The sequence below is a fragment of the Corvus brachyrhynchos genome, unplaced genomic scaffold (assembly GCF_000691975.1).
Source record: "Corvus brachyrhynchos isolate BGI_N302 unplaced genomic scaffold, ASM69197v1 scaffold14, whole genome shotgun sequence".
In the NCBI taxonomy this organism is placed as follows: domain Eukaryota; kingdom Metazoa; phylum Chordata; class Aves; order Passeriformes; family Corvidae; genus Corvus; species Corvus brachyrhynchos.
Window position 1 is genome coordinate 12,746,276 of NW_008239110.1, and position 25,477 is coordinate 12,771,752.

The following is a 25,477-nucleotide window of genomic DNA, read 5'->3' on the forward strand; positions in this document are numbered from 1 at the left end:
AACTATCACCAATCCAGAGCCTGTGCTAAACAAACACTTCAACATAACAGCAATTAAAGTGCTAACTCATTAGAAAAAAAATTTGATTTTAACTGCCACACAAGGTCACAAATTACTTGTCTGTGCTTTGTAGATGAGAAAAAAGCCGTAATTGACTAAGTTAGATGATTGAATACAAAATAATACTAAATACAGAAATGGTGAAGCTATTTTTCTGAAGTATGTCTTAATCAGTAGCTTTCCCATTACTGATTTTTTCCTTTGTGTGAATCATGTGTCCTATTAAAAAAATTGCCTGAGGTATGGGGATTTTGTGTTTCCATTTTGTTGGTTTGTTTTTTTTTTTCTTTTATTCTGTTTAAATCCACAGATAGTGTGATAGAGCAATGCTGTATAAAACACAAGTATATGTACTTACCAACATTTTCCAGTATGTAACTGCATGCACATACAAATGTGTTTCTGTATGTTACTTTTTTCCATGAAAAAACACGATTCTAACACAAGTCAGGAAAGACGATCTTTAGATTAGGCATCAAATTTTATATTATCTTTAAGATTTCAAAATGAAAATTTAGGTTAATATGAAGTCATATGTGCATATACTGCCCTCATGCTGTATATAATACAAAATGCAGAAAAATTCAAAATCTTTCAATAAGAAATAAACTTACGTCTTTTATAGCAATAACATTTTCTCAGGAAGAAACATCTTAACAGAAGTATTTTCCTTTCAAAATACTTACAATTATATCTGTGGGTACTTCACGGAATGAATACATGGGTTTATTTGGTATATCTCGTTTACTCAGGAGCTCAAAAACTGCTGGATAAGTGAGCAAGTTTACCAGAAACAAAAAAGACTAGAGAAAGAAAAAAAAGAGGGACAACAGGGAACATTAATCACTTAAGTGCAACCAAGTAAGTTTTAGAAATTATTTGCCATTTACAGTAACTTTGTTCTTATCCTTTACAGGCTGAACTTGACATAAATAGACCTGCCCAAAATAAAACTGCATATCCTGGTAAGCATCTATATAATCTAAAAGGGCAGCAGTGTCTGAAATATCTATTATCTATCAAACTGTACAAGCAATTTTGAAAATCACAGTATTCATTACCACATAATTCTAAAATTTATAGACACAGAATACTCTAAAACACATCCTTCTTCCTGGTCTTATTACAGTAATCTGGACATAAACTGATGGCCAGCATTTAAGACTTAGTTTTATCATGATTGTTACTCATTATTTCATAGTTAATCCTTTGCATTGTGAACTGCCACGCAACACAAGAATCCTTTATCAGACATAATTTAACTAGTGTATTATACAAATTTTGACACATGTGCCAAGAAGCAAGTATAGTTGCAATAAAAATCATCCTGTCTGAACCACGGCACTGTTTATTTCCAGGCAAAAACATAAGATTAAATAATTTCTCACCTTCTGACAACTTTGGTCAATAGGGTCAACTGGAGTAGATTTGGGTTGGGTTATTCTCAAATCATCTTTTCCACACTCCAAAAGAGCCCATAATTCAGTTACAAGTGCCTTTATAAAGCCTAAAACAAATGTTTGTTCTAATCATGAGTTTCATGTTAAAATATGTCACACCAGAATTCTAACCAAGATTTTCAAAATTCTCTATATTGAAGGCTGAAATTTCACATCACAGATTGCCTGAGGGTTACTATCCCTGTTATTCTCAACCCTTTAGTAAAAATTACCTTTCTAGAGCAGTCTAGTTATGTTCCATCTACAGTCTGCAGCAATGGTTTCCAAAGACTATTACACTAGAGTAGGATTATATTTAGATCTCTTCTAAGTAAACGAGCTTCTGACCTTCTTTAAAAAGTTAATTGTAACAGATCAAGGCTTAGCCAGTATTGTCTCTGTGGTTCTAAAAATACAGATTCACTATAACTCATTAATAAATTAAAACATACCACAATGAAAAGGACTAAAAAAAAACCTTTAAGAGAAACACTACTAGCTGAATTTAAATTGTTAAAATTTAAAATGTTAAATATTTAAATAGAAGAGGAAAGAGCCGTCTAACTCTGAAATCTTCAAATGTAAGTTACAGGCTTAATAGAAACTTTACATACATTACACAAGCTGTGAGGGTTGAAAATCAATGCTGATTATTTTTGGTATATCATTTATCTCTGATGCCACAGGGCATAAAAGGGCCATAAGACGCAATTTGGCTGAAAACCTTACAATAGGACAGATGGGTAACTCCTCAGTAGATCTGTTCCCTGCTTTCTGAAAAAATCCCAGAGGCATAAATAGTAACTAACAATCAGTTTCCTTGACTGGCAGAATTTGCCTGCCTTTTTGACAGTCTTTCAGTCAACGCCAGCCACCTCTAGATACTCAGAGAGATGATTTGCAACTTTTGTACCTCATGGACTTCCTTGGCAACTTAAGATATTAATGAGTACCCACATTGTTGATAATATGGTAACAGTTGCGTTATCTGAGATTGACTCTGCAGGGACTTTGTCTGAATTGACAATTCTTGTAGCGCAATCTCATCTACATCTCACTAATGTATAACTGCACCAATGACACTGGGGCCTTTGCAGTTCCTCACCCTTTGAGTACTCAGTAACCATGGAAATGTACAGACAAATTACAGACATCAACAGTTATTAATTCTGAGCTTCAGATCAATAAGAAACACCCGAAAACTTATTTTTAAACAGTACAAATGTCTTCATACACATACAAGAAATTTCTGGACATCCAAACGGGTGAAGTAAAGTTTTTGCATAATATCAGAAGAAAAAATAAAACAAACCCTAAAATTCTGCATCAAGATTAATGAATGACTTGAAAGCTGGAGAGAATTAATTTCCATCAAGAAGAAATTAACAGACACTTAAGAGTCTTTGTTAATACTGCGTAATTATTTTACACAGTTGATCTTTTTTTAACATCTTTCTCTCTTTTTCTAAAATGCAAGACTACAGCATGTTATTATTCATAAAAACATTATTCTTCAATTTACCTGAATTCTGCAGAGCTACTGCAGCCATTGGTGTTGTTGCCATTTGTGTAACAATGATTCTATTACCAAAGTCTTCATATTCATTTGTCTGTTGATAAGAAGTATAAAAGTGCAGTGTTAGTTATTCAGAAGGCATGAAACTCTCAAATGATCTCTTAAATATTGATCTTTCTTACACTTGTTTACAGAATTTAATCCACTTTATGTTTAGACTTGAACAGTTCATAGATATTACCCTCTAAAGACTTACCAGGGTCAGATTCCAAACCAAACATCTTTATCAAGTATCTTATAAAAATTTAAACACAAAATACTGTGGTTGAGACATGCTATATGAGCAAATAAAACCATTAGTGTTATAATGTTTTTGTACACATTCAGTAGGATGCCTGTGGCATTACTTTTCTTGTCCTAAAAACGCATATTATCTGATTTTTTGGTTATATTTCAAGCACTTTTAGATTTCAACATGACCTACCACCATTGTCTAAAAAAAATTGCACTTAGAAGAAAAGAAAAACAGTATTTTTCTTAACTTTTCAAACCTTACAGTAAAAAGTAAACTGTACAGACTGCAATGCTTACCTGGATTTTTTTTGATAAACTGTTAACCATAAAGTTCACACAGTCATTCATGGCACCTGTACTATGAAGCAGAAATAGTCCTTTGGGTGTAGTAGAAAAAATTAGCAAGGCATCTAACAAAGTCTCTTCCCATAACAAACTGCAAGAGTAACAAAATAGTAATTAAAAATTATATGTAAAAAAGCATGGGAAAAAAAGAAAAAGTACAATTTCTAACTTTGAAAAACAACAGTACTTTACTCACTGGACTCTATGCTGAATTTATAAGTTTATGTCAGCTTGAAAAAAGGATTAAGGAAAAAGATAACATACTAGACCGTATTTTGTGTGAACATTCAAACTCAGCATGGCAAAACTAAGGTTAGGTAGGAACACAGAAGAGAAAGATGATGTAATGGGCAACCCAAAAGACCTTTGCTATCCTTTAACATACGTATGACTTACAATCTGACTCTATACAGTCTTAAGATATTAACATGGCATTTACATGTTGGCAAAACAGGCACCGAATTTCTCCACAATGTAAAAACACTATGAGGAACTCATATTTGAGGAGCTAAAGGTTCCTGCAAAAAATTAGTACAGAATTATGAAGAAAGGTGCTATATTTACACAATAGCTTCATATACTAAGAGCAGTAAATGGAAAATCAACATTGCCCTGAATTTTCAGACTCACAAATAATTGTGTATTTCTCATCTTAATGCATACAAACTTCTATAACAGGACCTTAAGTTTCAGTACAAAAGGAAGGACACCTTTCACTTGGTATGTATTAGGCTTTCAGTCAAAATGCTGCCAATCTTGCTACACAATATTTTGAAGGTGTAAATATGATTCAGCAGAACAGCATTTTAAATTAGCACCACATCAAAGGCCTAAGATAAACAGACAGCTATTTTGTTCTGTGCTTTCCAATTCACATTTTCCTCAAACCCAATTCTTTAGTCAGAGAGAATAAACTATAAGTCAATTTTACATAGATTAGACACCACTCTCTAAGCCATGAAAGTTCTCAAAGGTGAGGAAGAATTTTGTAGCTCTACTGAGACCTTTGCTAGGATGGCTTCTCTACCTACCACTATCCTTTTGGCAAAAAGTCCTGGGTTTGGCTGGGATAGAGTGCGTTTTCCTCTAAGTAGCTGGTATAGTGTGCTATGTTTTGGGTTTAGGATGAGAATAATGTTGGTAACACACTGATGCTTTAGCTGTTGCCAAGTAGTGCTTATCCAAGTCAAGAACTTTCCAGTTTCCCACGCTCTGCAAGTGAGCAGGTGCACAAGAAGCCATGAGAGAGCACAGCCAGGACAGCTGAAACAAACCAGCTAAAGGGATATTCCATACTATGGGAAGTCATGCTCAGTATATAAACTGCAGGGAGTTGGCCAGAAAGGGCCAATCACTGTTGAGGGATGAGCTGGGCATCGGTCACAGGGTGATGAGCAATTGAGTTGTGTCTTACTAGTTTCTCTTGTGTGTTACTTCTCTCTCTCCTTTTCATTACAGCTAATGTTATTATTACCATTAGTAGTATTACTATTATTAGTATTACTATATTTTACTTTGTTTCAATTATTAGACTGTTCATATCTCAACCCATAATTTTCCTGATTCTTCTCCCCACCCCATTGGGATGCAAGGGACTGTGTGGTATTTACTTGCCAGCTGGAACCAAACTACAACAAAGTCATAGGGTTACAAGATGTCTCAATTGTGGTTAAAGTAGCAGTGTTCACACTTATACACATGCATAAATTAAGTACCAAGTTACCTGTTTTTTGATTCTTGACTTATTGATGAAATGGAGTCTGCATCAGTTACAGGAGTAGGTACTCTTTCTGAAAGCCAACTTGTCTGTAAAATGAAAAATAAATAAAAAGCTCCCTACTGTTTATATACACCATTTTAAAACTTCAGATTTTGTTCATTCTCTTGTTATATACAAAAGAAAAAACCACAGTGATCAGGCTGTAGTCTAGTCTTTAGCACAGAATGCACTATTCCACTACTTTTTTTTTTATTTCAGAAAAACTTATTTTTTACTTGTTTGGGTATAAACAATTTTAAAGCTATTACATTTAATTTTTCTAATTAGAATTCTTAAATAAACCTCTTTGTTTTCTAACTGGAGACTCCCAAATCAAAAACTGGCATTTAAAAGAAAAAAAGGAAAAAAAAGGAAAAATTGTAACACAGTTCTGAACTCAATTTCTGCCACAGGCAATGGAAATAACAGCCTCTGGAGTAAACAACACAATACTGTTTATTAATTCTGCCACTTTTTATTTTATTTATTTATAAATTATATAAATTTCTCTGTATTGGTATGGATGTGATTAGAGCTACAAACAAATATATATACATGTTCTCATATCTGATTTAGTTTATAATTTAAATTATATTTGAAAATAACTGGTATGAAAGACTGCATATTTAAAATTAATCATTTAAGGTTTTTTTTATGTTTATGGGATAAAAAGCAAATTACCCCATTGAAATAAAAGTAAGCAGTTATTACTTTACTGCCTTATACATGTGATGTACTAAATCAACAAAAGAATCTTCTATTAAATTAGTCAGTTGTATTGGATCTGGTGTTCCCCTTTTATTATCATGTCTATAAATTCTGTCTCAGAATTTCATCAGAACCTGCCAAGAAAAAGAAAGAACTTCTTTCTCCATTGGTCTTAAAACTCCAGGAGACATGTAAAAGAAATGGATACAAATAATCAGTCCATCCACTAAAAAATTGACACTATGGCTTGCAAAGAGTCCACCATACTCCACCATTTTTGCTACACTATTAATGGTAGATTATTTTATAAACTTCAGGTGTCTTAAAACTGAACAATGACAGAAAAAAAATTTAAAAAGTAATAAGATGATGGAGTTGACTTTCCTGTAGTAACTTGTTGATTCTTGAAGTCAAGAATATATTGATTCTACTTCAGTTTACATCTCACTACTAAAGTGATGTGAAGAAACTTCTTGTTAGTTAAACTTTGCTTTTATTCAACACATTCAGTCTACATATCTTGTACATGTTAAGACAATTTGTCTAAATTATGTTTTATACCATAATAAGAGATTTTAATGTGAAAAGAAGTCTTTTGTGTATGTGTAAATGCTGTGGTGTTTTAGAGGAAGTAACTGAAAATGCTGATCAAAAGCTTTAAACAGTCTGCCTGTGATAAAAACTCCTGCCTGGCACTTCTCATTATGGTCTCCCGAGAGTATTTCAATGTCACCTCATTATTCAACAAATGTTTGGCATCTTCTTTTTTTTTCCCCTCTGTATCTTCCACTGAGAAAACCAGTTTAACTAAAAATTACTAAAGGACATCTCAGAAGTCTTTTCTTTCAAAATATCCCAAACCAAGAGTAAAGGAAAGATCTGTGGTGGATAGCAGTTAACATGACATGAAGTGGCTTCTATCATCAAGGACAATGAATGATAGGTCTACCAATGCATCAAGAGTTCCTGTTTTAATCTTTGGCATGGAAGACTCAAATTAAACTTCTGCAAGGTTCACATTCAGAAGTAAAATTTTCAAGCAGGACTTCACCCTTACAACATTTTCAAGCGCTACTTCACTATGTAAATATGATCAACCTGTAAGAACAACTATTACACAAGCTGAACGTCTCACAGTAAGGTTTTTCCCCATCCAAAAGCAAGATTTACCTTTCTCCAGGCCTCTGCAATACATTCATGCAAGGCATAAGGAATTAGCATCTGTAGGCCTTCACAAGTTCTGTACATTTGACGGCATACAAAAATGAAAGCTCCTTTAACTGACATAAGCTCAGATCCAGATAAGAGAGAAATGTTGTCATGAAGAAGTTTCTTTGTGAACTGAACAATTACACGAGCGGCTGTAAGACTAGAAATAAAATAACACTTTTTAAATGTTGTTCTGTAGTAAACAATAAACCTTAAAGCAGATCCTCTGACTAAACTTACTTAATTTTTTTTTTAGGGGAAAAGAAACTACAGAAAGAGACTATGACCCACTATGGAGGGACAAACTATATTGTAATAACAGTCAGAAGAAAAGAAATGTACAAGTGATTTTACTTTGGCAAATATATCTATGCAATGCAAAAGTATATCCGTTGCTTTCCACGCAGCCCACGTGACCATGAACTACACAGACTCTATATGTAATAGGAGTCCAGTTGGGAAGAGTAACCAGACAATCATTTTCGCTTCTGCTTTATCACTGTTAAGGATATCAGTATAAGGTAAAATTTGTCCTTGTTCTTTTCCCTATCCAAGATATCCTTCTGAAATATTGCAGATTCGTAATGACAAGGACAACTCTTTCTCCAAAAAAGTAACTTTCACTTCCACCCCCCTTAAAAACATAGGCAATTCTGAGATTTATCCACTTAGAAGACATACATTCCAAACATTTTCATGACCTGCAGCTTAGCTGTTTTCAAAGGCTCATCTCAGTTTTACTGCTGTTTTAAGTGTTAGCATCAGCTAACTACATTCTACCCATAGAAACACACAGATTCTAAATTAGGTACAGTGTTACACATGACAGCTTCTTGTACAAGATCTGTTTCTACTAGATGTATTGAAATGTGAATACTACATTAAATCTATTCTTTCAATAAATTTGGTTGATTTTACTATTTATTCTAAAAACAAAGAAAAATGAAGAAGAGAGGCCTTTGGTCTGAACAGTAACACTACGAATATAATGGAACTACCTTCAGAGAAAGGAAAGCTCTCACACGAATTAGAAAAAGAAATAAAACACAAAAACCTCCCTAATTATTTCTTTCCACTGTCATTTCACCTAATTCTACACATAAATATCTCCCTAATACATTCTCTAAAACACTTACTATTTTAATTCATAATCAGATATTTTACTCCAAACAAAACCAAAATGTATCACATTATAGATAAATGAAAGAAGAGAAAATGAGTCTTGTAAGAACAATGTAATTCATTGAAGTGCTCACTAATGCCATTCATTAATGCACTATTACCTGCCTTTGGCATTTTTTTCATTTTCTCCATACAGAAGAAGAGAAAGACCATCTTCTGAAGCAGCAATCCTTGCCAAAATATCAGCTACATCAAGTAAAGCAGTTTCAAGACAGTTTATATACACCTATTTGGAAGAAAAAAAAAAAAACCATTGCTTTTGTGAAAGCTGTTTTTTCAAGTCTGGCTTAGGTATGCAGAACCTGAAGCTCACCTTTCTGATAATTTCTTAAATAGCTTAATAGCCTATGTTCAAATGTCATCACACAGAAATCTTCATCACAGAGGGCACTAATTCCCAATATTTTCATAATCCTTATAGAAATGTTTAAAATATAAAAATAAAATTTAAAAAACCCACCAGCCCTTTTTCTTTTATCAATTCAGAAAATAGTAGCTTCCCATGGAGAATTATGTATTTTATTATACTCGTTATTGAGAAGACCTAGCTTCCAAGTTGCTAACTGAATTTAAAAATAAAAGTAGGTTGCCTTTCAAATAAAAGGTAGAGCAAATATTCATCCAAGAAATATCCCAATGACATCAGAAAAAAGGCAAAACCAATCAAAAAAATTAAGTGGTGTGTTTTTTCCCTAAGGAAACAATCTCACTACAACACAATTTTTGCTACTATTCACAAGACTTCAATGTCAGACCAATCATAGTAACAGACTAAACTACTCAATGCACAATATGATAGCTAATGTATAAAATACCACAGAAGCTACCACATAATGTAAGTAAATAAACCTTCTACATAGAAAATACATAAAAATTACAATATTCTATACATGTAAAAATCATTTGGAAGATTATTACAAACCTCTGTGCCACTCAGCAAACTTTGAACAGGATGAAGTAGGGTATCTATCACTGCATCTGTATACAAACATTCAGTAGCACATCCTGTTTGATCACAAAAAACTTGCAGGATCTCCATAACAAGACTTTCTGGAGAATAATTGTCTGGTGAACACAAGAAATGTGTATTTATATTTTAACTTACACAAATATATCTATATAATTTATGTAGTTGCTTCTGAATTATTATTAATTTTGTTAAGTGCTGATTTAACACGGAGGGAGGAAGAAAGGGTAAGGGCGGAAGGGAAGAGAAAAACTGCACAAATAACAGAAACAAATTACAGATTGTAAAAGAAGTTATCATATGCCTCATTACAGCTAAATATATTAGCATATAAGGAAAAAAAAGAGCATTTACCTGAATGTGCTGCCAAAGCTGTCTTTGGGTAACTTGGAGAGTAATAAATAAGCTGAGTAAATAATACCAACACATCAGTTACGGATATGTTATCTATTAAAAAAAAAAAAGGAAAGTACTTTTCAAATTAAAGTACAACTTTAATTTTCTAAATAAAAAATGGATTTTGTAAATATATGTAAAGAATGCTTTGCTGAATAGAGGAGATCAATCACATACAAATGATAAAGCAAAGGACATGCATGTCCTTGGGACTCTATTAAGGTATTTCATGATCAACTTCTAAGACTTGATCTTGCTATAAATTTAGCCAATTGAAATTGTACAATGTCTTTCACTGTAACAAATGGCAGCTAACATTTGAAAATACTGAATATACATGGCTATAGAAAAAAAGCATTGCCTTACTATTAGATTAAGTGAGACTACTGGAAAAGGGAGAGGCTGTCAGACAACTCTTTCTCAGGTCTGAAACAAAACCAAGAAATGCAGCAAGATGGGAACAATTGCTCCAAGTTTAATGTAATTATCTTAATAAATCAGACAATTTGTGAGAAAAAAGTTGCCATCTATGAAGCTGAGAAGGACACTATTAAGAAGAGAAATGGCAAGATTGTTACATTTGTAAGGAAAAGAACAAAGCAACCACCACTCCTGGATCTCTGCTGGAATGGTGTTACACAGGTAATGCAACGACAAAAGCACTTTGCTAGTAGATGTTTCTAACTCACAACTGCCCTACACTGGATCTATCAAATCTTGATCCTCTAACCAAAGGGATAAAAGACAAGTCACAGAACTAGTATCCAGTAATGCTTTGAATTCTACATTGAATTAATAGAGACACTAAAGCAATGGAATGCTACAATTGCCCTCACACACTTCCATCTGCCAACCCTGCACAATGTAGATTTCTTTGGATGTCCAAGAGCTTTTCCATCTTAGATCTTGTATCCCTATTAACACCTCTGTTCCACAGGTACAGAACTTCTCTTCTACTTTTATTTTATCGTAATTAATAAGTTAAACTCACAGCACTTGTTTCCAATTTGCAATTAGCTTGAAATACTGATTTTTCTTTCACACCTGAAAACCAGTTTTGGTCCCTGGACATGTCTCTCTTCCAACCAATTACATCAGTTGGTTTGACAGAAGCTATTACTCACACCTAGAAAAACTGAATCACTTGAAGGACTGATCCAACTGTCCTTCAACATGAAATAATTATACTAAAAGTAAAATTCATAAGCGATCCATTTAACCACATCCATCAAAGAATAAAAAACTGTGTAGATGCTCATATATAGATATATATAGGTATATACACACACCACCTTTATGAAAGTTTCCAGGCCCAGAATTGGTGAACAAAGTGTTGTTCTTCAACATCCACAATATTGCAGTGCAAATATATAAATATATACCAAGTATGGATACAGTGTTTCTCAACAGGTTCCATTTTCCTCAACTCTTCCCTTACCTTTTTTATTTTTCAGCTGTACTGGAAAGAGACTCTGGCCTTGCTTATAGATCAACAATCTTCCTAAGAGGCACAGTGAATGAACAAAATAGATGTACTGCAATTCTGGCCCAGTGTAAGAAAAACTCTGCATATCACCTGTAACAATAAAGCAAGAAATTAGAACTTTTCCCTTGTAGTTTACTTTACAGTACCTAGCTACTACCTGCAACACAAGCGGATCATTTTGTATATAAAGACAGCTTAATTAATTAACCACCACTATTCTTTTTCTCTTGAAAGACAGTCATACAACATTTGGGGAAGAAATAGAATAGATAGAATGTCTTCCTCTTGAGGTAGCATGCTCAAAAACCTAAAGAATGTGGATGTATGTGCATATAATGCAAGACATGCAAAGATACTCACAACAGTGCTGCTGGGAAAAGTTGGAATTTTTATTAACTGCTGCTTTGCAAAATTCAAAATAATCAAGACATTGCTGGACAGCTGCATTAATCTGTGGAATAAAGCACAAAATAAGAAAGTACCTGATATTTCACAATAAACTCATTCTCTCTTGTATTCAAGTATTGTCCTTTAACACAAGAACTTAAATACCCACTTCACTTCCATGACTTAATTTTTCAGTGCTTTGGATGAATAAACCAACAGAAGGCAAAATTTAACAGGGCTACTAAAATATATCACCATTATTATTACATTATCACACAGCCAGCTCTATACACATAAAGATAATCTATGAAGAAGAGTAGAGAGAACATAACATGCAAGTGTTTTGAGAAGTCAGCAGCAATCTGCAAATGCCCCATCATCATTAGTGTGGAGGATTTTTAAGTTTACACATGTGAAAAACTTTGTCTTGAATACACTTACTAAACTATAAGTTTGGTTGCCAGGTGCTGTCAGTGCTAGTACATTTCTTGGTGGTGTATCACTGTCATAGCATCATAATCTAATCAAGGTTTATAAAAGTTTAAAAATTATAAGCATGGTTGTAGCAAGGAAACACAAAGCACATTGTCCTGGTTTCAGCTGGGATAGAGTTAATTTTTTCTATTTTCTTATGATCTGAGAAGAATAGCTAGATTTATTAGAGCTTGGAGCTGCCAAGATTTATTCGCAAGTGTAAATATACAGACATATACAATAAAAAAACCCCAGCCTTAATCGGATGTTTACCCTGTGCTTATAAATTAGATTAGACTACCCTGCTCATGGACTTTCTACTATAAACTCTTTGTTGCATGGATCATGCTTTATTCTATGCTCTGTTCTGTGCACACAGATAAAAAAAGATAAAGGTCTCTTATAGTTGTCTGTGTCCTTTTCTCCATCTTAAGGTTTTATCAGTCCCATATATTTTACATTTGATATCATTTGTATTTCAAGATTTTATAAAACATAGCCAAGTCCTGTTTATATGAATAGATCCCACATCTACATTGGTCTTATTGAAAACAATGAAACCTCCACCCCAGTAAAGAGATCTGCCCGTACAAAATATATGATAGGATTAACAGCTATATTTTCTATAACTATTTTCTATAACTATTTTCTATAACTATATTTTCCGAGTTTGATTTATCTTGCTGACTCTGAACCCTTAATGCTTCAAAGAATACAATGGCAGTTTTTTAGCCTCTTTTTGTCAAAAATCAAAATATAGCACAGAGTATTTATGATATTTCTTCATGCACCATTTTCCATTTCTATGCATTTGTGGAAATAATTCTAGATATGAATGCAACATAACCAATAAATTATAATCCCAAGTAAACACCTGCAATAAAATATCCAAATTCCCCTTACTCACAGCTGGCCATACGCTTCTTTGCATTTATCAATGATCCATTTAAGCAAAGAAAAATTAAAAAAAAAAAAGTTAAATCCAAAAGGCTTATCCAGCTGAACAACATGGAATAGCTCCAACAAGAAAAAAAGAGGAAAAAAATAGTCCAAATCACAATGTGCCAAAAAAAGTTGCAAGTAAACTTGTCTTGGTAATTCACAGAATGGCCTTGTCTGGAAGGGACCTTAATGATCATCTAGTTGCCATGGGCAAGGACACCTTGCACTAGACCAGGTTCCTCAGGGCCCCATCCAACCTGGCCTTGAACGCTTCTGTGGATGAGGCATCCACAACTTTTCTGGGCAACCTTTTCCAATGTTCCACCACTCCCATAGCAAAGAAGTTCCTCCTAATATCTAATCTAAATCTACCCTCGTTCAGTTTGAAGGCATTAGCCCTCGTTCTCTCAATAAATTTTATTTACAGACTACTGTTGAATATATAATCAATAAAACATGTTAATAGAAGTACTTACCAAGGATTTATATTTCCTTTCCAGAAGCCTAAATACCACTCTTCTGCTGTAATATGCATGCTTAAATGACAAAGAAGATGTAATATCAGCTGCAAAGATATGTTCTGTTTTTTAACTAAAAAAGTAGAAATTATCCCTGATTCTGTTCTATTAGGCATCCCGTGTACTGTACATATTCAATGTACTGAACTCCAGCTCAAGTAAACCAGTATAACACTCAACTGAGACTTTTGTACATTTATGACAAAAAAACCCTACATCATTAGAAAAAAGTGTAGTAGAACATGCAGTAAAAACAGAAAACCAGTAAGTACACTGAAATACTAAATGTAGTGTTTTGACATTGCTATGTAAATTCTACATCATAAGTTTATAAATGGTAGGCTGGAAGAAGCTCTAATGTCCACTGGAAGTTAGCAAGTTGTGTGTAACATGTAATATAATAATATAATATAATGATGTACAATAATAACTGTTCTTTCATGCTTATCACTTCTTCCAAAAAAATTACTTGCATCTTTTGATGGCTGTCAGTCAATTCTATGAAAGGGACTGAAGTCACAAAGCACAGAAAATACTCAGAAATTTCATGAAAACTAGTAATTGAACAGAAATTGAAGTGGAGAGTAGTATTGAAAAGCAGTGGACATAAAAGTCTAAAACGACCTTGCACTTCCTTAATTACAATTCTCAGTATAGGTTGTTATAGGACACAATAGGTCTGTGATGTCACAACCCAAACTTTCCAAAATACATGTCGGACATGAATAAATTATGCGTTGTTGAGTTGCGGGTTTTTGCTTACCGTCCACTTCTTAAACCACACTGCTTTGATATCTAGCAGAGCCAAGAAGTGCATTGGACTCAAGAAATCTGGAGAGGCAGCATGATTAGGCTTGTGTTTTACTGACAAAAGTGACAAGGTACTCTCCACTACTTCTTCCATGTACCTTATGACACAAATAGGAAAAAATGGACAGAAGACAAAAATATCACTGAAGTCTTTCCACCAGTAATATTCAGGAACAAACTTCTCATAAAACCTTGTTCAGATAGATCATAAATATCAACAGCATTATCTTTATTTTGATCTAGTATAGGTATTAATTCTTTGTAATACCACAAATAAAACTAATATGCATCTATATTCTCCTAAGTTATTACATCTTTTGTTAAGTGCTAAATATTACACTTGCTACACTTGAATCCAAACTATTATTTTGTTCAAAAGTACTTAGAACACTCCAAAAGCTGTTAGCAGCTTAATATGACTACTCCTATGCAACTTCCATATTTGACTTTTCTCACCCTCTACTTTTATTTCCCCTGTTGTCACTGACGAGCCACTGTGCATCCTATAATCAAGCCTTTGCTAAAATTACATGCATCCTATTTTATGTCAATAACTATTAAATTAAGAAACAGTTACAGGGTTTTGAAGATTACATACTTTTCTGGATGTCGAATCCAGGAAGATGGTGCTTCCTTTTGATACTCATTTAAAAGGCGAACCTGAAAACATAATTATTAAAAAATAATTAATGCATGATGTTTCAGTAATGATAGAAAAGGTACAGAAAGTTCATTCATACCTTTTTAAGTAAACGATTTATATCTGAGTTAGTTACATCCAGACCAGCTGAAATATGAAGAGAATATCCTCCAGAAAGAAAGTACAACTCCAAGTGTCTTGCTAAAAAAAAAAGAAACCCAACAACAAAATACAATTCACCTCCATGACAACAATGACAAAACAGACTCTTATACAGTCTTCATTATAAAACTTTTCAAAAAGCACGTGACTCATGAAGTCTGAAATGTAATTAAATGCACATACCTAAACTTGTATAGACTTCTTTTGTCATATTAAATGGAGAAGAAGAAAAGGTTTTTGCATAGAATCTAAGGATTTTCTCCTAAGGGTGAAAAAGCAAGCAATGTATTAAATAGTCATTAACTGTGTATTATAATTGCAAAATAATCAATATGTAGAGGCATTATTCTCAATATTACATATTATTCATCTAGAGATCTGTGCAGATGTTAAGCATGTTTTATAAAAATATCGTTTATAAAAATCTACAGTTCAAAGGAAATTTTATTCAAATACTTGAACTACAGCACCAATGCAAAGCCTCACTGAGTTACGAAGTAGACCATTACTTTTCCATTACGTATTATAATATATATATATATTATATATAATATTTTATAATTGCAATTATCACTGTTTTAAAAGAAATTGTAGAACTCAGGTGAAAGAGAAATATATGACAGCAGCTGAAGCAACTTTCCTATTTATTTGGTAATCACTTTAAAATTTGAAGAAGAAGAAAAGAAGTTTAATTGACATAATAAATAATCTAAAAGCCATTTAAGCAGCTGTCTTTTTTTTTTCCTCATCACTGCCTGTATGATATTACTATGTATCACTTTCTCATCATCATGGAGCATAAACCTGACTTGAGTAGGAAATATTAACAGGACCTATTTTACAGAACAGTTATGCCCATTTTTTTACGTGTGTTTTTGCTAAAAGAAATTCAGACATCTTCACTGCCATTAAAAGAAATGCAAATGAGTACTTTGGTATCTAAAAATCCTATTGAAAGCCTGTTGCAGTCCTTTAAACCAAAATTTACTGGAATCCTGTATTTCTTTTACTTCAAAAAATTGTTTATGTGATTCATACGCAAATAATAAAATGTCTTGGAACCTTGCTGGACTACTTATAATATGTACGTAACTTCTTACATCTCTTCAGTACTCCTTTCTTTGGATACGCATCTGATAATTAGATACAAAACATTCCCTTACACTGAAGGTTGCATCAGGATCTGCCAGAGAGATCGTCAGATGCTTACGCAGACTTGGCCAACTCTCAGAGCTCAGGATATCAGAGGCAGGGACCAAGCACAGCGTCTGCAAAGCTTCTTGGCGAATCTGAAGCAGTCAAAAAATAAACATCAAAAATCCATTCATAGCAACCTCTGAAATCCATAATTTACAAGTCAGGGGGAGTGAGGGAGGGTAGGCAAGAGGGAGGCAGGAAGGAAGGAACAGAACCTGGCTGCAGAACAGATAAGAAACAGATAAGAAAACACTACATCACTGAGTGGGGAAAATGTGTGCATTCAAAGAAGCAATAAAACCATTTTAAATAGGTTTTCAATACTGGATGCAAGGTTTATGTTCTACTTTCTGCCTGTAATCAAATATTTTGTTATTGGGGAATATAGCTCTCTAAAGCTCTCAGCTAGGAAAAGTAGACACAGATATTAGATATTGTGTTATACTGCTGAAATTTTCATCAGCATTCTAAATAATTTCAAGCAATTTTTTTTTCTATTCATAGACAACTGCAATCTCTAGCAATTTATTTCATCTTACTGAAAGAAACTGTAGGACATTTTAATAACATTTAATAGCATCAGACTTTTTATCTGGTTTTCTAATAAAAGTCCATCACAATGTCTGTACCAGTTCCTACCTACCATGGCTTTTTCAACTGCCAGACAACCCCCAACAAGTCTTATCAAAACAGCACACTGAAACTGGTATTTCTCCAAGCCTCAAAAATATCAGCAGCTGGTGCTGATTGCTGGTTAGAGGCACAAATTAGTACTGCCACTGATATGACAGCAAACCTAACTTGGACTTTGTATTTTCCATTTGGCAGGAGGTTGTTGGCAAATCAGCACACATCTATCTCTCCCGACAGGGAAAACTCGAAGGGCGATACAGAAGCTATCAAACAGGACAAGGGACATGTATGCAGGGCAAATAATGTTCAGTTACTTTATTTATCATAAACCAACTTTTTTTTAAACTAAGAATGATGATCTATAGCACATAGACTTCTAAAAAAAATAGATAGTTGCTGCAACACTAGTTTTTGAACCAGATTGGTTACAAACAATGAAATATTGCACTGCAGAGGAAATTCTGCACTGAAGCCAACATATATGAACCAACAAAGACAAGTTTCCACTTAGGTACAGAGGAACTCTTAAGAACATACAGGCTGCTCTCCAACATGCCATAAACATTCATTTGTATTAACATTTCATTTCTGCTTTTAAACTTACTTCCTTGGGCTGAATAGGGTCTAGCCTTTCTGTGAGCAGCTGCAATTGTTCTTGACTCATGAATGCATAACTCTGTAATACACATTATAAAATGATCATTAGTATATTTTATTAAACTGAACAGCAGAACATTAAAATCATCAGTCTTTCTGATACCTAATTTATTTTTAATAATTAGGACTCCAACATTTATACTAATTTAACGATAAAGTCAACATTCCTAATGTTTTCTGCTGTTTGCCCGAAGTTAAACTTAAGTAATGAAATTACCACGACATATTTTGTTTGCTTTACTTCAAAGTTTTCCATATCTTCAAAAAATCTTTAAAATAATTTATTCAACAAGCAATCTAGCAAATTACGGTGGTCTGGAAATGAACTGCACGTTATTTGGCTTCTACAGTAAAATTACAAAAGTTAGATGATGCTCTGCTTTTATCATTATCTTATCTTTTTCTATATCACACTTGGATAGGTACTTTGAAGCATATGGGCATCATACTAATCTCATCCAGCATATGATGCCTAAAGTAGCTAGTATAAGCTTAGTACTTAAAACCGAAAGAAAAGTAAATAATTTGTGTTTAGGATACAAAAAAAGAAGGGAAAAATTAATCATTCTCTAGGGCCATTCTCAGTCTCCACTGACAGAAACTTAACAATTTTGCAGTATCATGCTTATTTCATAACACAGAGAGAAAACCCATCGTACTTGGTTGAAGGAGGAGTCACTGTCAGAACAGTTGTCTGTGTAATAGCCACTCTGACGTTCTTTCTTTGCTTTACTATCCAGCTCCTTATCATGCATCCGATCTTCTTCAAACTTGTTAATCAAAGATTCTACCACAATCATCATGACATTCTTCAAGGCATGCATCATTTCTCTGTATCTTCAAAGTTAATATGATTTTAATATTAAAGAACATATAAATCACTATGTAGAAAAACGAAAAAATCGCTACATCATGAATAACTGAATATGACATAATGCTAATTGAAATTGAACTCACTGAACTTACAGAAATGAATGCATATGAAATCCAAATCCAAATTGAGCAATGAAACCTTACATGTTTCAGTTAACGATATTTTAAATTACAATAAAACTCCTTTTTTTTCCTTCCAGAACCATTCAATTACCACTAGCATAATTCTATTTTGGGATTTTCTTAAGAAAGAACAACATGAGTCCACCAAAAAGGAGGATCTGTCCCTGAGAAAACAAGCCAGTTCTCATCCTTATTACTGTTTGTTTCTTGTAGCTCAACATCCAATTTTTCTTCTCTTATAAAACTCAAGCAGAACCAGTAGAAGTGAACACATTATCCCAATTCAAGATCTTGAGTACAGGTCAAGCACACAAAATAATTTTCTTTCAACAAAACCAGGGTTTTTCTAATTTCCATTAATAGAAAAATAATATCCACGGGGAAGCAATTCAAGATTAAAAAATGCTTCAGAAAAGCATTCTGTTGTAAAATGTTGATGTTTTATTTCAAATTATATTTTACCTCAGTGATACAATTATTTATTTTATAGTCATCAAAGATACAAATTATCATATCATGCTTTAATATCCTCCTACATGTCAAATTAAAAATATAAGACACATATTTAGTTCATTGAAGTTTCTTCTACCAATTTTAATGAGCACAAGAACCCTAAGGTCCTGATCCTTGAAACAAAATTATACAAGCATAATCTGAAAAATGGTCATCCTAACATCTGTTTTCCTGTTTTCTTATTTTGCAGCATATAAAAATGACCACTGATGCTAAAATCCTAAATACCTCAAAAATGTCACATATTCGCTACCAATCTTTTTATGTAACAGTTCACAACCTTAATTCCAAGGTGAGAGAAAGCATGACAAATTGCAGTGTAGGCTGGCATTGTCTGAACTGCTTAGCACTGTCTTTGGTTACAGGTTCAGAATTGTTATTGGTTCGGATCTTACTTTTTCAAAACGCATTATGGAAAAGAGAAAAGAAGATTCAGACAAAGAAGAAACAGATGTGAATTGCATGTATATACTCACTCTTTCGATTCACAGGTCTTCTTAGTAAGATGTTGGACAAGTGTGTCATAGCCAGATATTTCACCCTGATTTTGAGCAGAGGTACATTTTTCTGTTTCTTCCTCAATCACAGGTCCCACAGTATTTTTTACATATTGTCTAAGGTATTTCACAAACTCATAGCTGCGAGAAACAAGCAAAATTAAAATGTAACATCTCCTTGATTCACCATGAAACATTTTCAACATGATGTATCAACAACCACTACCTTCTCTCCCAGGAGACCTGTTACCTGAGGTAAGAGTTTATGACTTGCATAGAATAAACTTTAGGAGTGTGAAATAACATGTTACAGTTCGATTTTCTTCAATATGGTCATTATCAGCATATTGTAGGAAGAAACAATACCAAGTAGAAGAAACAAAACCAATAGCTAGTTTACCAAATAGCACAATTTCACTTTGTGCTTCTTCTAGAAGTAAAAATCCACTCAGAAAAAAGGTTAAGGTTTTCTAGGTAGAAACCAAAGAGTATCAAGAAATTTCAAATTCCGAAAGAAACATTCCTTGTAGCACTCTGAATATAGTACTGTCTTAGAGTATAAACTGTCTGGTATTATTATTTATGCATACATACAAAACGAGAAGGTACACAGATAACACAGTTTATAAATTAGAGCATGGGAGAATACCTATGGCTTATAAAATTCTACGTGTCATGACAGTACACAGATATCAGTCAAACTGACAAAACAGCTGTCTGTGATTACACAAACACATTAAAGTCAAGGATTTAGCACTTTGCAGTCTAATGATCAGATACCCACAGATCCTTGCTAAAAGAATAGAATAATCAGAGGGAGATTTCAAACTAAAGACTCTCCCTGGGTCCTCCAACTTTGTATTAGCTATAGAAATTGCTGAAGAGTACTGCTCAGAATAAATCAACTTTTCTTTTTGGCTAGTTTTCTGATTTGTATAAAGGGCAAGGCAAACAGAAACATACAAAAAAAAAGTAATCATATATTCAGTTGATGTATCATTTTATTTTCATTGTATCAAACGTGCAACTACTTCACGTTAACTTGGGTAAAAAACCCCAAAAACCAAACAACAAAGCACACAAAATTGTATCATGATAGTTACTTCCTCACTGGATTCCATCAGGTGTGTCAGTATTTTTCTTTTCTCCTACCTTTCCATTCTTGTTCTCAGTGAAAGTAACAGAAATACACCTCAAGAAAGATGCAAAACATATTTCTGTTTTCATTTGTGAAATTGCACACAACTCTCCACTGCATGAAAGCTTTAATGAAACTTTTTCCCCTTTGTTTTAAAAGGGCAACATTTCCAGCATATATATATTTTTGCAGTGACTCCTTCACTCTGAAATATACAGCAGCCACATCGCTATTCAGACTACTTTTATGTCTAATGTTCTAGTCTTTATCTTCTGCATTATTCCTCCACCTTAGAAATGTTTTGTAACAATTATGTGTTTCAGCAATGACAGTACTACTTCACAAGCTGAATCAATTCAGACTGATCTGGCAGGGCTTACAAAGGATTCATGCTTGGGGTGGTGTTAAAAACACCTCTAATGTAACAGAAACATCCTACTTATGTAGTTTAAAATTCTGATGTCTACTACTGCACAGAAGTTTTGTACTTGATTCAATTTTCCTTTTCATTAGCTTTCTGAGGAACCTGCATTTGTCTTTTCTACATCGAAGTGGGAACAAAGGATAAAGTAAGGTCTCAAAATCTGGTAAAATTACAGAAACAGTACTGCTCAAAATGCTGAGCTGAACTAGAGCATTGGACAGTCCAAAAGCACACACTACTAATAACGGAGCCTGCAATCTGGATGGATGGGTTAAGAAGAAACTTTCTTAAATGGATTCACTTATAAATGACCATATGACCTCTCTGACTTCCCACGAAAACCAGTCTGTACTGCCATGGGTCACAAACAAGACAAGAATACCTCCAGAAATATTACAGCACCAGAGAGTAATCCTCATGTTCTGCATTTAAAGATCACTTGATTTCCCATTAAATGTAAATTAAAACTGTTCTCATGAAAAGAAAGTATCTTTAGGATCACCAATTTTCTAACATACAAGAGTAATGGATGACAAGGTTTCACTGTTGTGAAAGGAAAAGCTATATAGGCATTGCTTCAACTCCTTACAGACTTTACTCCCTCACCCTGGGTATTCTATTAAAGTTCTCAGAAAAAATGACAGAAATATTTTCAATTTTTTTTTGAGCTTTATTGTATAAATCTTCTCTATTTTTTTTCTTTCAGAATTACATGTATCTTTCAACTTTCATATGTTTACAACCAAATTCTTTTACCCTCATGCTTGTCACTCAGCAACCTACTACTCAAAATTCACAAGAGTACAAGCAACAGTGTAATCCAATATAATTCGTAACAAAAACTAAAACTGAGCTAAAATACCTTTTAAAGAATCTTCAGAACACATGGAAGTTTCAAAGTTTTAAAATTACAGTGAAATTTTAGATAAACCTTAGTTTTATTTCACTTATTTACTTTCACCTAACTCATACCACTGACAAAGCAATGCCAGTACCTAGGTAAATTTAAGAGACTAAATAGTGCCACTTCTGAAAAAACTGACAGGGAACCAGCTTTCTCAGAAGAAGTCAGGTCACAGAGCTCTGTTCCTTATTAAAATGTCTTCAGGTCATTTCAGCTTGATATTCTCTTGGCTTGTCATAAAATGTGTACTAAAAATCTCCCATGTAGTAAAAATATAATCAAGTTATAACATCATGGAAAGGAAAGAGAAGCGTGGGATCTGGAAATCTAGACTGCATGTAAGTGAGGTCACATTGTCAAGTCTGATTTTACAGAAGTGTGACTGGGATACATTTCTGGTTTACTTAAACATAAATTAAAAGAATGACTACCTGATAAGATAGACATGTTCAGTAAGACAGGCCAGAGAGAACAATCAAATATGGAAGCCAAATAGCACTCTGAAAAAGTACTCCATTTTGAAAAACAAGATTATCTTGTCTAGCAGGTGTCAACTATTCTGAGAGCCTTCAGTGACTACTTCTTCTAGCTCCTTTTCATGTGTGCATTTAGTACATTCCATGTGCACATGCATCAGAGCTTTGTAAATTCCTCTCTCACAAACAGCTCATGAATTACTACTACAGTAAAAATATATTAGGAAGAGTGGAGGGAAAAAAAAAAACAGACCAAGAAAATGGCAACATTAATTTTATTCTTTAAATTAGCATCACCTGAGAGTTGATTAGTGACAGGAATATCTATATATGTATAAATACACACATATTTACAAAGCAATATAAAGTGTAGACTTTTCCCAACTGTTAATACAGTTTAACACATACCAATTTCTTGAAAAGACTAAAAATAGCAAAAATATTTTTACTTGTGAAAATTCTCATCCGTTTCCTCCAAATGCAAGAGAATTTCTTCTGCACATTCTACTGATGGGGCTCCAGTGATTTTTTCCTTCACACTCTGCAGCAACTGTCTAAGCATAGACTGTAGCAGAGCTTCATCTTCACTTGTAAAGTGAGACATCTGTAGAAAACAAACAGAAGAATAAGAAACTCTCATAGTTTTGTTTTTCCTCAAGATGCTAAGAAAAGCACAAATCCCTTACATTGCCACTTTTTTACTGTTATGAATAGGATTTTCTATCAAAAGACACAATCACAGACAGGAAATATTTGATACAGCTTATCTTCAGATAAACCGGAAACAAAACAATCAAATCAGTTTCAATAAAACTCCTGATACTGTAGCATAATATTCTTAAAGGAGATATTACATTAAGAAAAGCCTGAATACTCCTATTTGTACTTGCTTGAGAACTTGCCCATCATATAGGCACAAGACCACACTGTAAGCTAAAAAAATAAAAAGGAGGAACCGTTTTACAGATATAATGACTGTATCTTGATAAGAAAATTTTATAAGTCTCTCACCTGCTTCTCATCCACTGTTACTACCCAGTTCTGACTTTGGGATCCCTCTACTCAGTGCTACTGCTGTGCCCATGACTGAAAGTGCTGTGAGCTTTTGGAAGCACCAGGTGGAATTATCAGAACTGCTTAATTTCCCTGTGCTAATCAACTGCAGTGACTAGACAGAGTCCTGTCAAATTAAACTGAAACTGCTGGGAAAAACTGGGAGGAGCAGAAGCAGTGAGAAACTGGAAACATCTGTCAAGTCCAGAGGACAGACTATCAATTAAATTTTCAAGGGCTGTGAAACAAGACAAAAGCTCAATTCTGATCTTAATTAATTAATGGCTTAAAAATCTTTATATGCCATGGAATACTTTCAAACCTCAGTGGCAGTTCTAGCTTATATATTTATAGCCTATTTAAGGAAAAATTACTCAGAGATATTTGACGTTTTTGTCAAAAAAATTAAGGACTCTTTAAGCACCTGTGAATAAATACACACACACTTGGAAGAGACATTATAGTAAATTATTGTTTAAGAATCAAACAGCATCAACAAGCAAAAAAAAAAAATTTAAAAAATGAAAAGCCGTACAGCACTAGCTGGAGGTATCTTTTATGAAAGGTAACAGTTCATCAAGTTAGCACTTCTCTGTTGTAAATAGCAGAGTTACCGAATATTTTATTTTGATCCAACATAATTCAATACTAATTCAGTCATCTTACCAGAAATTTCATTAAAGTAAATTCAGAGCAAACAAACAAAACACCCCAAATTCCTTGTAATAATCTTAAATTTGCAGCCTTCTTTCTTACAGAATCTCAAGATACTTAATCAAAGTCAATGCATTTTTAGGTCTATATAAACATCAGATAATACCCTAATCACCAAAAAAAAAAAAAAAAAAAAAAAAAAAAAATCACCTAGCGTTTTGGTATAACTAGGGATTTTCAAAAGCCCAAGGTATCCAGATACTGGCTGGCAGTACAAAGCTCTGCTCAAATTATTCATAGAGAGAAGTCATGAGAACATTGCAGCTTCATCTCCAGTTTTCCTTGGAAAGTCATACCTGACTTATGTAACCACTAACAAAGATACGTATCTTACATTTCATTCGTAAAGGTTTGTGGTTTGTTGTGCTTGGTTTTTTGGTAGTTGTTGGTTTGGGGGTTATTTCCCAGCAGGCTTATCCCCCACTCAGCTTCCAGGCAACATTTAAATGGTCGTTTTCTCCCTAAAATACACCTTTACCCAAAGCCCAGTTAGGGCAGTCCTTTCAAGGTCCCAGCACTGTCCCAGAATGCAAATCCTGCCCCACAACCCAGGGGAGGATTCAGAAGCGGCCTGTTGTTGCCAGCATTTATCTTTACACAAGCCTTCGCCTGAGCAGGCAGGCAGTTTTAGCAACAAACCAAGGAGAGCAGTTCCCAGAATGCGAGCAGGGCGAGAATTCCTACCGCTTCTCGCGCTGTACCGCCCGTCCTTCGGCCGCGCACCAGTGCTGGGCGGCACCCGGGATTCCTGGGACAACCCACGCACGAGGAGAGCAGTCGGTCTCTTCCCAAGCGTTGGGAGAGGCTAAACCTGCCCAGGTGCTTCCCTCAGCTATCGCTGACAGCGCGGGCGGGCTCAGCCCGGGCACCTCGGATGCGCTCGCCCCGAGCACCTCAGATGCGCTCTCCCCACGCACCCACTCAGCTCCACCACACTCCCCGCGCCCCGAGAGCCCCGCATTCCCAGTCCCGCCCAGCCCA

General features: G+C 34.2%; 1 protein-coding gene across 5 annotated transcripts in view; it reads right to left on the minus strand.

The window, feature by feature from the left end:
• TBC1D32 (TBC1 domain family member 32) overlaps positions 1–25,444 on the minus strand; it is a 71,375-nt gene extending 45,931 nt beyond the window's left edge. Inside the window, exons 1-22 of one of the 5 annotated variants that reach the window (XM_017739740.1) lie at positions 25,181–25,443; positions 23,179–23,333; positions 19,767–19,928; positions 18,441–18,618; positions 17,729–17,800; positions 16,458–16,583; positions 15,478–15,556; positions 15,233–15,333; positions 15,091–15,152; positions 14,446–14,590; positions 13,641–13,700; positions 11,722–11,812; positions 11,314–11,451; positions 9,834–9,926; positions 9,435–9,577; positions 8,614–8,738; positions 7,292–7,490; positions 5,378–5,460; positions 3,607–3,745; positions 3,022–3,109; positions 1,449–1,567; positions 747–863 (exon numbers count right to left, since the gene is read on the minus strand). In XM_017739740.1, coding sequence (XP_017595229.1) covers positions 747–863; positions 1,449–1,567; positions 3,022–3,109; positions 3,607–3,745; positions 5,378–5,460; positions 7,292–7,490; positions 8,614–8,738; positions 9,435–9,577; positions 9,834–9,926; positions 11,314–11,451; positions 11,722–11,812; positions 13,641–13,700; positions 14,446–14,590; positions 15,091–15,152; positions 15,233–15,333; positions 15,478–15,556; positions 16,458–16,583; positions 17,729–17,800; positions 18,441–18,618; positions 19,767–19,928; positions 23,179–23,333 — 2,475 coding nt within the window. In that variant the 5' untranslated portion in view covers positions 25,181–25,443. Of the gene's footprint in view, positions 1–746; positions 864–1,448; positions 1,568–3,021; positions 3,110–3,606; positions 3,746–5,377; positions 5,461–7,291; positions 7,491–8,613; positions 8,739–9,434; positions 9,578–9,833; positions 9,927–11,313; positions 11,452–11,721; positions 11,813–13,640; positions 13,701–14,445; positions 14,591–15,090; positions 15,153–15,232; positions 15,334–15,477; positions 15,557–16,457; positions 16,584–17,728; positions 17,801–18,440; positions 18,619–19,766; positions 19,929–23,178 lie in introns of all 5 variants that reach the window. The other 4 variants (XM_017739739.1, XM_017739738.1, XM_017739741.1 and 1 more) reach the window with 4 other exon arrangements.
• Positions 25,445–25,477: the final 33 nt, after the last annotated feature.